Genomic DNA, 11,525 nt, shown 5'->3' with positions numbered 1-11,525 from the left:
GTTACAGTCTAGTCCCATCGTTGCAACTCTCCTACGGACTTGGGAGAGGCAAAGGTCAAGAGCCAGGCGTCCTCCGAAACTGCCAAGCCGCACTGCTTACTTAACCCGGAAGCCATCCGCACCAATGTGTCAGAGGAAACACTGTCCAGCTGGCCACCTCATGCAGGCACCCGGCCCTCCACAAGGAGTCACATGAGCGCGATGGGACAAGGAAATCCCAGCCAGCCAAACCCTGTGTCAAGATGACACTGTGTTGATTGTGCACTGCCTCATGGTTGGCTGTGACACAGCCTGGGATTGAACCCAGGTCTGGATTGAACCCAGCGATTGAACCTAGCGGCCTTAGACCGCTGCGCCACTCGGGAGGCCTAATATTTTAACATGAAAATAGCTGTTTTATCATTCAGCCTACAGTAGCCAATGTGTGGTGTTCAATGTAGGCCTACAGTCCATGAGACTTCAGAAAAAAACATGCAGGACTTGACATTAACCTGTTTATCCACTTGTCCTTTAGACAAGGAGGTGACTGAAAATGTTGTTGTGTTGTTTGATGCAAGAAACCACTTTACAAAATAAATTATTACAAAGAATCAGACAGATTATGCTACCCTCTGCCTATTGGTTACTTAGCTTATTCAAGCCTGTCTCAAAATACAACACTGCCCGTTTAAAACAACAACAACAAACAATTATAGTGTTAACTAAAGGGGGAAACTAAAGGTGAAAACTCTAGAAAGTTGAGTGAAGTTCAATCTTGTGCTTCTCTGCGAGCTCTGATATTTCTTCTGCGGTGGCAGTCCCAGGGGAACTGTGTCCACACATCACACACAGCTTAGAGGGGAACAGTGGTCATAATATAGAAATAAAAATAGAAACCCCCGGGTGCAGAATGCATTATTAAAACTTAGTCACTGAACCTGTTCGACCTAGCAAGCTTGCAAGCTAACGTCGGCATGTGTTTGAGCTCAATGGAGGCACGAGGAATTATTCAGCAAATGAATGGGAAAACCCACTGTTACTCGAGGTACCATAGCAAGCTCCCAGATACAATAATTCCAAGACCGATGCCTGTCTTTGTAGCCTTTGATCACATGGAACTACATTGACAATTTTTAATTGGCTGATCCTCAAACGAATGTTTGCAAGTATGGTCGAGGTGTTTCTAATATGTTTTCTTTTGTATATACCGTATATATATATATATTTTTTAATTGCGATTTTGTCTCATCGCTGCAACTTCCCAACAGGCTCGGGAGAGGCAAAGGTTGAGTCATGTGTCCTCTGAAACATGACCTGCCTAACCGCGCTTCTTAACACCGTCCCACTTAACCCGGAAGCCAGCCGCACCAATGTGTAAGAGGAAACACCTTTTACCTGATGACTAAAGTCAGCTTGCAGGCCCGCCACAAGGAGTCACTAGACCACAATGAGCCAAGTAAAGCCACCCCTCCCCCCCAGCCAAACCCTTCCCTAACCTGGATGACGCTGGGCCAATTGTGTACCGCCCAATGGGACTCCCGGTCATAGCTGGTTGTGACACAGCCTGGGATCGAACCCGGGTCTGTAGTGACACCTCAAGAACCTCAGGAGGCCTCTAATAGATGGTTTTAACAGGGTTTTAAACAGACCTCAGAGTTACTCCATCTGACTGTCCTTTGTCTCTTTGCGCGTGTGCTGTTATTTTCCATTATAGGCAATGGTAACTGTTGGACCAGCATTGTTACACACACACAGTAGTTGGATGGATAACCAGACAGTGTATCAAAATACTTGTCATCAGGTACTCATCACAGACAATCAGCCTGTGAAACGCAACACTGTTGTAGATGACAGAATGAGGAAGCAAGTTGTTCGTCGCCTGTCTGTCCAATGGTCCTGCTGGAGGATATTTGAACAAATAGAGGTTTCTCTTCCTGAGCTCATGCGATGGAGTCACCCAGAGGTTTTGTGTTATTCCAGCCCAATGAGAAACGCATACTGTTTATCATTGGACGATGGGAAAAATCAAGACGGGGGGAAGCCGCCAACGGGAAAATAAATAGAGAGCTGAATCTTACACCACAGGAAACAGGTTTTGAACCTAAACAGTTGGGCACCGAGAGGAATGTGGTATATAAGAGACTCTGGATCTGGTGTTTGTCAAATAGAGTTTTCCATTGAAAGAATCACAAAAAAACTGCTCTTTCTGCAAGATGTCTCCGTCTCCTTGCAATTCCAACCTTAACCACCAGAGGACATAGCTGTACTGGCGTAAAGTCAGGCCAATACCTTTGGCGTGTTACTGTATGACACTCTCTTTTCCAAGAACTATAACTGTCCAAGACAAGCATATAATATGTGTAGCTTCTGGCAGCGCAGTAGATCTTCCAAGTCCATATATACTGTCTGAGATGTCTGGAAAGCATTTTATTTGTCTGAAATAAATGATCCTGTCCAGGTGCTTTTTTTAAACGTTAAGTTCTTGTCTGTTTTATTTTGCAGAGTACTCCCTCACCCAGCACAAACAGCACAACTGGAGGTAAGAATCTTTTCTGCATTTTTACAGCACAAATGAGATAATGTTGATCATATATATTTCAAAGCAACATACTTTTCCTGATGTATGTGTGAGTGTTCTGTAGACAAGAGTAGCTAGCCTACAGGTGATGCTGAATATCCATTTTTGTTTCACAGAAATTGTTTTTCTGGGATACTAATACCACTGATGTCCCGTTCACTGTCGTACTGTATGGCAAAAGAGAGCTTTTTTTTCATGAGCATGGCCTTATTTCTATTACAGCATATTGGATGACTGTCATTCACATTCCATTCACCCAGTGTAATGTAACAGCAATAGGGTTAAGCTACAACATGATACTCAAATTTTCCCTATACCCATCATGAAGTTTCTACAACCCAGCCTATGAATGAAAGTTTACAATGTAGGTGCACACAGGTTGAGAGAAAATTGAGGTGACAGACAGTGACACATGGACAGACAGTGACACATTCAATACAGTAATGCATCTAGCTGATCTAGGTTGTAATCATTAGTCCAACAGTTGTAAACAAGAGTTTCTATTGGACAAATTCAGGTATGTTTATCCCTGTTTTGTTCCGTTTGCTTCCGTTTAAGAAACCTTTTTCAACAGAATCGGCGGAATGAATACACCCCTGATCACGCGTAAACACAGTTCACTTTCATAGCAACCACGTTTGATTCCTTCTCACATATATGTACTCTCCTCCTCTCACCTTTTCCCTTCGCTTATGGACTTCAATGCACAACACATCAGCTGTATGTGACCAGGTGAAAAAAAACTTTCCAAACTATATCATAACCACTACACACAGCCTACATCGTTGTCACGATATTAGCTAAAGTAACATCATAGTCAGCATAGCTAATAGAACTAATGTGTTAGTAAACCCGCCACAATCATACCGTAACGTTACAGTGTACAGTCAGTAAGCGGTTTTACACAAACACCGGCGGGCCCCGGGGGCAATAAATTAGTAAAACCAAAAGCTTACCTTGACTTGGAAGAGTTCCAGTGTTGTGTTGGATAGCCAGCTAGCTAACATAGCATCCCTTTGTTTGAGCAGAGTGTTTGATAAACTAGCTAAGAAAGTGAAACTGAAAGTGAAAAAAAGGATGAAATCGCTCTCCCTCTCTCTCTCTGTCTTGCTTCTCCTTAATTTTGGAAGAAATGAATTTGTTCAAAACTGTTCAACTATTGTCTTTCTCTCTCTTTGAATCAACTTCTCACCACATTTTATGCACTGCAGTGCTAGCTAGCTGTAGCTTAAGCTTTCAGTACTAGATTCATTCTCTGATCCTTTTGATTGGGTGGACAACATGTCAGTTCATGCTGTAAGAGCTCTGATAGGTTGGAGGACATCCTCCGGAAGTTGTCATAATTACTGTTTAAGTCTATGGAAGGGGGTGAGAACCATGAGCCTCCTAGGTTTTGTATTGAAGTCAATGTACCCAGAGGAGGAGGGAAGCTAGCTGTCCATCTATGCAGCTTGTGTTGCTGACAGACAGACAGATTGGTGAAAGAGAGGCTGACTCTCACTGTTTTTACAGTCTACATCCTCCTGCCGTAAACCATGGGGTGCTTTCCCTCCTCTTCCTCACATGCTGCATAGCCATTTAGTACAGTGAGATATTTCCATGTTGAAATACACAAAGTACTACAACACTCTCTGTGGCTTGTTTTCTCTGAACACTCGGAATCAGAATTGATTCATCTATTAGCAGCTTAATTATAGATATGGTTGAAAGGCATTAATGAATGATCCTTGATTGCGGTGGAGGATGTCAGGTCCGTTAATAAGCTCTGAGGGTTGAGGTTTCAGGGTTGAAGGGGCAAGTGAGGACAAGCAGCTAGGGACTACAGGGGCTGCTGAATGAGGTACTGGGGACACCCTTAAACCCCTTTGACACACTTCCTCTCACATCCTCTCTCCCCACTATATTGTTGTCACGATCGTGTGGGAGTGAGACGGACCAAAACGCAGCATGTGGAAAATAAGCCATCTTCTTTTATTATTGAAGAAGGCAAAACGAAACAAAACACTTACAAACTAACAAAACAACAAACGACCGTGAAGCTACAAAACGAAAGTGCACACACAAGCTACTAACGTTTAGACATAGACAATTCCCCACAAACAGCTAAAGCCTATGGTTACCTTAAATATGGCTCCCAATCAGAGACAACAATATCCAGCTGTCTCTAATTGAGACCCAATTCAGGCAACCATAGACTTTCCTAAACACCTACACTCAACCATAGACACACCTAGACAACTACACTAAACATAACCCCCTAAATAAACCCCCTAAACCTACAACCACCCTAGACACTACAAAACCCACATAAATTACCCATGTCACACCCTGACCTAACTAAAATAATTAAGAAAACAAAGAATACTAAGGCCAGGGCGTGACATAACCCCCCCCTTAAGGTGCGAACTCCGGGCGCACCAGCACAAAGTCTAGGGGAGGGTCAGGGTGGGCATCTGACCACGGTGGTGGCTCAGGCTCTGGGCGAGGTCCCCACCCCACCATAGTCAATCCCAGTTTACGTCTCTCCCTCAGAATGACCACCCTCATTATACACCCACTTAGGTTAAGGGGCAACACCAAGATAAAGGACAGCTCCGGGACGAGGTAGCTCAGGACAGAGAGGTAGCTCAGGACAGAGGGATAGCTCAGGACAGAGGGATAGCTCAGGACAGAGAGGTAGGTCAGGATAGAGAGATAGCTCAGGATAGAGGGGCAACTCCGGACTGAAGAGCAGCTCCGGACAGAGAGACAGCTCTGGACTGAGGGGCAGTTCAGGATTAATGGCAGCTCTGGGCTGAGGGGTAGCTCATGGCTGGCTGACGGCTCTGGCATATCCTGTCTGGTTGGCGGCTCTGGCAGATCCTGTCTGGTTGGCGGCTCTGGCAGATCCTGACTGACGAATGGCTCTAGCGGCTCCTGACTGACTAACGGCTCTAGCGGCTCCTGACTGACTAACGGCTCTGACGGCTCTGGACAGATGGGCGGCTCTACTGGCTCGGGACAGACGGATGGCTCAGACGGCGCTGGGGAGACGGATGGCTCAGACGGCGCTGGGGAGACGGATGGCTCAGACGGCGCTGGGGAGACGGATGGCTCAGACGGCGCTGGGGAGACGGATGGCTCAGATGGCGCTGAGGAGACGGAGTGCTCAGACTGATCCTGTCTGGCGGAAGGCTTTAGCGGCTCCTGTCTGGCGGAAGGCTCTAGCGGCTCCTGTCTGGCGGAAGGCTCTGTAGGCTCATGGCAGACGGGCGGCTTTGCAGGCTCATGGCAGACGGGCGGCTTTGAAGGCTCAATACAGACGGGCAGTTCAGGCACCGTTGGGCAGACGGCAGACTCTGGCCGGCTGAGACGCACTGTAGGCCTGGTGCGTGGTGCCGGAACTGGAGGTACCGGGCTAAGGACACGCACCTTCAGGCTAGTGCGGGGAACAACAACAGGGCACACTGAGTTCTCAAGGCGCACTATAGGACTGGTGCATGGTACCAGAACTGGTGGTACCGGGCTGAGGGCACGCACCTCAAGACGAGTGCGGGGAGAAATAACAGTGTGTACAGGACTCAGGAGACGCACAGGTGGCTTAGTGCGTGGTGCCGGAACTGGAGGCACTGGGCTGGAGACACGCACCATAGGAAGAGTGCGTGGAGGAGGAACAGGGCTCTGAAAACGCACTGGAAACCTGGTGCGTGGTGTAGGCACTGTTGGTACTAGGCTGGGGCGGGGAGGTGGCGCCGGAAATACCGGACCTTGCAGGCGTACTGGCTCCCTTGAGCACCGAGCCTGCCCAACCTTACCTGGTTGAATGCTCCCCGTTGCCCGACCAGTGCGGGGAGGTGGAATAACCCGCACCGGGCTATGTAGGCGAACCGGGGACACCATGCGTAAGGCTGGTGCCATGTAAGCCGGCCCAAGGAGACGTACTAGTGGCCAGATATGTAGGGCCGGCTTCATGACATTTGGCTCAATGCCCAATCTAGCCCTACCAGTGCGGGGAGGTGGAATAACCCGCACTGGGCTATGCACCCGTACAGGAGACACCGTGCGCTCTACTGCGTAACACGGGGTCTGCCCGTACTCCCGCTCTCCACGGTTAGCCTGGGAAGTGGGCGCAGGTCTCCTACCTGCCCTTGGCCCACTACCTCTTACCCCCCCCCCCCCAAGAATTTTTGGGGTAGTACTCACGGGCTTTTCAGGCTTCCAGCCACGTCTCCTTGCTGCCTCCTCATATCTCCGCCTCTCTGCTTTCGCTGCCTCCAGCTCAGCTTTGGGGCGGTTATATTCTCCTGGTACTTCACGGTCCAGAATTTCCTCCCAATTCCAATAGTCCTGTGTAGGTGGGTCCTGTTGTTGTTGCACATGCTGCTTGATCCAATGTTGGTGGGGAATTCTGTCACGATTGTGTGGGAGTGAGACGGACCAAAACGCAGCATGTGGAAAATAAGCCATCTTCTTTTTATTTTGAAGAAGGCAAAACGAAACAAAACACTTACAAACTAACAAAACAACAAACGACCGTGAAGCTACAAAACGAAAGTGCACACACAAGCTACTAACGTTTAGACATAGACAATTCCCCACAAACAGTTAAAGCCTATGGTTACCTTAAATATGGCTCCCAATCAGAGACAACAATATCCAGCTGTCTCTAATTGAGACCCAATTCAGGCAACCATAGACTTTCCTAAACACCTACACTCAACCATAGACACACCTAGACAACTACACTAAACATAAACCCAACTACTCTAAATAAACCCCCTAAACCTACAACCACCCTAGACACTACAAAACCCACATAAATTACCCATGTCACACCCTGACCTAACTAAAATAATTAAGAAAACAAAGAATACTAAGGCCAGGGCGTGACAATTGTAAATCACTGCAACAACAGTGAAAAAGAAAAGGAATGTGTGACTTAATGTAATGAGCACCTATAACCTGTTGGGAGGATTGAGACAACATCTCCTTCACCCCTCCCTGGCCTGGCCTGGCCTGGCTCCCCCTGACCTGTCTGCTTTTATAAACAGCTGTTCTGGTGCCGGGCTCCATGCGGTGACCCCAGGGTCAGCCAGATCCCAGAGGTGCCTGGGGGGGCAGCTCAGCTCAGCTCTGCTCCGGGCAGGTTCTGTTCATGGAAAACAATTTCCACTGTTTGTTTTCTCTTTCCTCTCTGTTTGTTCGGGCAGAGTTGGTCCTTGTTTTTCTTTACTGACGATGTTATGGGTACACTTTCACACATATGCTCCCACAGGAAAGCTCGTATTACACAACATTTTTTCTTAAAAATTAAAACCAGGATAGACACCAAGCATATCAGTGTTTCTTTTTATGTTTCAGCATCTACACTTGATGAGTGTCCTAAATCTTTTTGAAACGATCTGCAGATGGCTCTGTTTTTTGCCCTAGTGGTTGTGATAATATAGACAGTGAGTACAGTACATTATGGAGAAAAAACAGTAAGGCAGACTGGGAAATATTAAGAAAGGATGTTGTGCCATCTCAGAATTAAGCTGACAGACACACACACGCACAAACCTCAGCAGGTTGGTGTAAAACTCTGCTCATTGAATTGCACAGTGTGACAGATGATATGAGACTAGGCTAATGAGGCACACTGTAATTGTGCAAGTGTGCGTCTCTATCGGCTGAAGTGTTGAAACAGGTAATCCCCTCTACGTGCAGGTTCAGCACCAGCCATCACACTAGCCATCTCTCCTCCAGTCCAGATCCATCAGGCTGGGGAGCTGCCAGGAGGCATGGATGGATGTGATTGGGGCATCCAGGGAACTGTACAATGGCTTTATGAGGCTATATGTCCTGTGATGGACAGCTGTCTCACTTCCTCTCCTCTCCTCTCTCCTCTTCCCCAGTATTAATGTTTCAGGATGTGTGGGGCCGTAGTTTCTGCCGGACCATAGAGAAGCTGGTGGAGGTGGTCCAAGAGTACCCTGGGGAGGTGGAGCACATCTACAGCCCCTCCTGTGTGCCCCTGGTGCGCTGCGCTGGTTGCTGTGGCGATGAGAACCTGGAGTGTCATCCTACTCGGACCTCTAATGTCACCATGCAGGTAATAGGACACATCCCTTCTGAGGATGGCTGCCATGTTGTGAGGTCGTCAGTGTATTTGATATTTGTATGCCAAGACAAGGAAAAGGGCTTTTTTCTACTTTGTCCCCTGCAACTTGTTCAACAACCTGTTCATTCTCAGCTGTTGAAAATCAAGCCAGCGGAGCAGGGTCAAGAATACGTTGAGATGACTTTTGTGGAGCACCAGACATGTGAATGTAGGTAAGAGAAAAAAAGACTTTCTGCTTTAGTAGTATGTGTTTGGTCACTGTAAACCAGCTGCATTGTAATATGATATTATGTAAAATGATATGACTGATTTTTATATAATTAATTAGTGGTGTTCATATTTAATTCCTAGAATCAGGAAGGCTGTGGTGAAAAGTGAAAGGTGAGCATATCAATTGCCATAATGTCCATTGTAAAGTTAGAGAGTGGGACAGAAATGTTGCTGTCTTTATAATACTTGATAGTTGAGCTCATATCGCTGATAATTTCTGCAGAAGGAGACAGAGAGGGAGAGGAAAGAAAAGAAAGGAGAGACAGAGAGCGAAAGCTTGTGACAGGTGAGTAATGACGTCTGGAAAATGTAGCAAAATATTTGTCCATCGACCATACATTACATCTTTCTATGTGAAGTAAAAATGCCCCACATGTTAATGTATCATCTATCTCGTTTGTGTCCAAGGTGTCAGCCCCCTCGCAGGTAACTGCAGGAGCAGCCCTACACCTGTTGCCACCGGCATCTCTATTTATTCCCTGCCCAGCGCTAACAGTATCAAGAGTCTTCAAAACAAACACATCAATACTGTGTGTCTCCATGCACCTAGAGACTCAAGCAGCTGGGTTGTTATGGTGACAGGCCCTCTTGCTGTAGGGGAGTGTTTCTAACTTAGGTTCCACAGGAAGCACATGTTGCTTGGTGAAAAAAAATACCTTGGTGACAACTGACCTGACAGACATTTCTGTGAAGCAGTGCAATTGAAGACCAAACATTTAAAGGTTTTACATTTAAAATCATGATGGATATATTTTGCATAATTACATGATTATTATTGTTTAGTGTTGTTTATTTTATTGCTGTGGTTATTTTAGCTGCTTATCCCATTTAACATGAATAGGCCTATTTATGAATACATGTTCCATTCATGAAATTGCAATGTTGTTTCATTAAATCTTTAGGACTAACCGACTAACCAAATACTTGGGGTCCTCTCATGGCAAGTCGGTTCATTAGTAGACTAGCAACTCCTTTCCCAAACTGAATGAGTTATATTTTACTTTTTGTGTTGTGGTATAAAACATTGTACTGTCATACATGGTCTATGGACTAGTACAGTCAATGAGTACTCAGCCTTATGTGGAGGAGACTTGGACGTACTAAGTGCTCAGGAGCCCCTGCAGCAGCAACAGGGCTATACTAGTAGAATATCACCCTCCAGTGGTTACAAATGGCATTTTCAGAGTAATTATTTTAAAATAAGTTTGTTTAGGATGAAGTATAGAATTATATTATTGATATAATAGGTACAGTTATGTCCATCATAATTTTTTTCATAGGACAAGGTGTTGGTGTACTTTTATGGAATTAAATAGAAATATCATAAAATACCACAAAATCAACTTACATGTAGGCTATGCAATATACTGTAACATACACATTGTATTTTTCATCTTAGTGTTAAAAAAATCTGACAACAAGTCACTGGCCATGTAACATAATAATCAATAACTCCAAAGCAAGTTGACCTACAAGTAGACCTACACTGCAAGTAGACCTACACTACAAGTAGACCTACACTACAATTAGACCTACACCCCAGTATCAATTTAAGGAGCTGCGTTAGAAAGAGCTGAGTTAAACCAACTTAAGCTATGAACAATCATGGAACTTGAACTGACTGGTTGCTGTGAAAATGGCTAATTGGACCATATAAACTCTGTTAACATTTGAACTTGGTGATCAGGACACTCAGACTAGGTGTGTTCCTTGTTTCTCTATTTCATTTATAGGCCTATAACTTCTGCTGTCATTTCTGTTTCATGACTTACGGCGTTATTGTTTTTTTCATACTACTTTGTGTTTCTGATTCTTTCACAGCTGAACCAAATATTAAAATGAGTTGCTGCTCTTAGAGTTTCAATGTTTTCTATTCCCATCTGTCATCCACTCACCTCAAGTCATTTTACAATCTACACACTAATCGAGTACACTATCACATTGCCCGCCACCTGTGGTGGGTCTGTTTTCAACATGACTTTCATATTGGCCTTTTTGTGTATTATCTGTTGAATAAAGCAGTGGGTTGATGTACAGAACTATGAATGACATTTTACACTTAAGAGTAGACAATTGTTTTATCGTTTGTGCTTGTTGTGTATTTATTAGACAGCTTGAAGACTAAGATCTTCAGTGTCCTTGAATATGACTAAGAACAAATTTGTTCGGGAGAAGTGTATGCCTATTTTATCTCAAAAATAAAATACAATCTGTGATGTTGTAATCAAATATGATAAAGGATATGCCCAAACATCCGAGTGAGTATTATATATTGTAAATAGATATAGATATATTATATCTGTGAAGAGTGTGCAACATTTAATAAAGAAATATATAATTGTCTTATGTGGCTCAAATATCATAATTTTTGTGAGAAACCATTTGTTGGGAGGGTGGTGTGTGTACGTGCGTGTGAGTGAGAAAGAGAGATGTTGATCACAGCTCAATCTGTTTTGGATTATACCTACCGGTATACAGGACAATAATGGCACAGACAGTTCCATATTATATTACACATCGCATTTATGTTAATTTTGGTTCTGATCAAGCCATATCGTTTGCAAAATACATCGCTCTGGTCGCAATGCCAATGTTGTACACCAATAGGAACGCTTGAAA

General features: G+C 44.9%; 1 protein-coding gene across 2 annotated transcripts; it reads left to right on the top strand.

Annotated features, from left to right (window-relative positions):
- The first annotated feature begins 2,398 nt into the window (after window positions 1-2,398).
- On the top strand, window positions 2,399-9,485 carry pgfb (placental growth factor b). Of its 2 annotated transcripts, XM_055864904.1 has the most exons (6): window positions 2,399-2,518; window positions 8,431-8,627; window positions 8,769-8,848; window positions 8,988-9,017; window positions 9,130-9,192; window positions 9,315-9,485. In XM_055864904.1, exons 2-6 carry the CDS (start codon window positions 8,436-8,438, stop codon window positions 9,334-9,336), a joined length of 387 nt encoding a protein of 128 aa, XP_055720879.1. In that variant the 5' UTR covers window positions 2,399-2,518; window positions 8,431-8,435; the 3' UTR covers window positions 9,337-9,485. The 2 variants fall into 2 exon arrangements, with proteins under 2 accessions (XP_055720879.1, XP_055720878.1); XM_055864903.1 differs by lacking the exon at window positions 2,399-2,518 and having other exon boundaries at window positions 8,324-8,627.
- Window positions 9,486-11,525: the final 2,040 nt, after the last annotated feature.

The sequence above is a fragment of the Salvelinus fontinalis genome, chromosome 16 (genome assembly GCF_029448725.1).
Source record: "Salvelinus fontinalis isolate EN_2023a chromosome 16, ASM2944872v1, whole genome shotgun sequence".
Taxonomy (NCBI): domain Eukaryota; kingdom Metazoa; phylum Chordata; class Actinopteri; order Salmoniformes; family Salmonidae; genus Salvelinus; species Salvelinus fontinalis.
This window is presented reverse-complemented; position numbering and strand designations above follow the sequence as displayed.

What these genes read in the sequence shown, in the direction of transcription:
- pgfb (XM_055864903.1), top strand. Translation starts at nt 8,373, where the DNA reads ATGTCCTGTGATGGACAGCTGTCTCACTTCCTCTCCTCTCCTCTCTCC. An exon ending in CACCAGACATGTGAATGTAG is followed by an intron (nt 8,849 to 8,987) that starts GTAAGAGAAAAA and finishes TTTAATTCCTAG; the next exon opens with AATCAGGAAGGCTGTGGTGA. An exon ending in AGAGCGAAAGCTTGTGACAG is followed by an intron (nt 9,193 to 9,314) that starts GTGAGTAATGAC and finishes TTTGTGTCCAAG; the next exon opens with GTGTCAGCCCCCTCGCAGGT.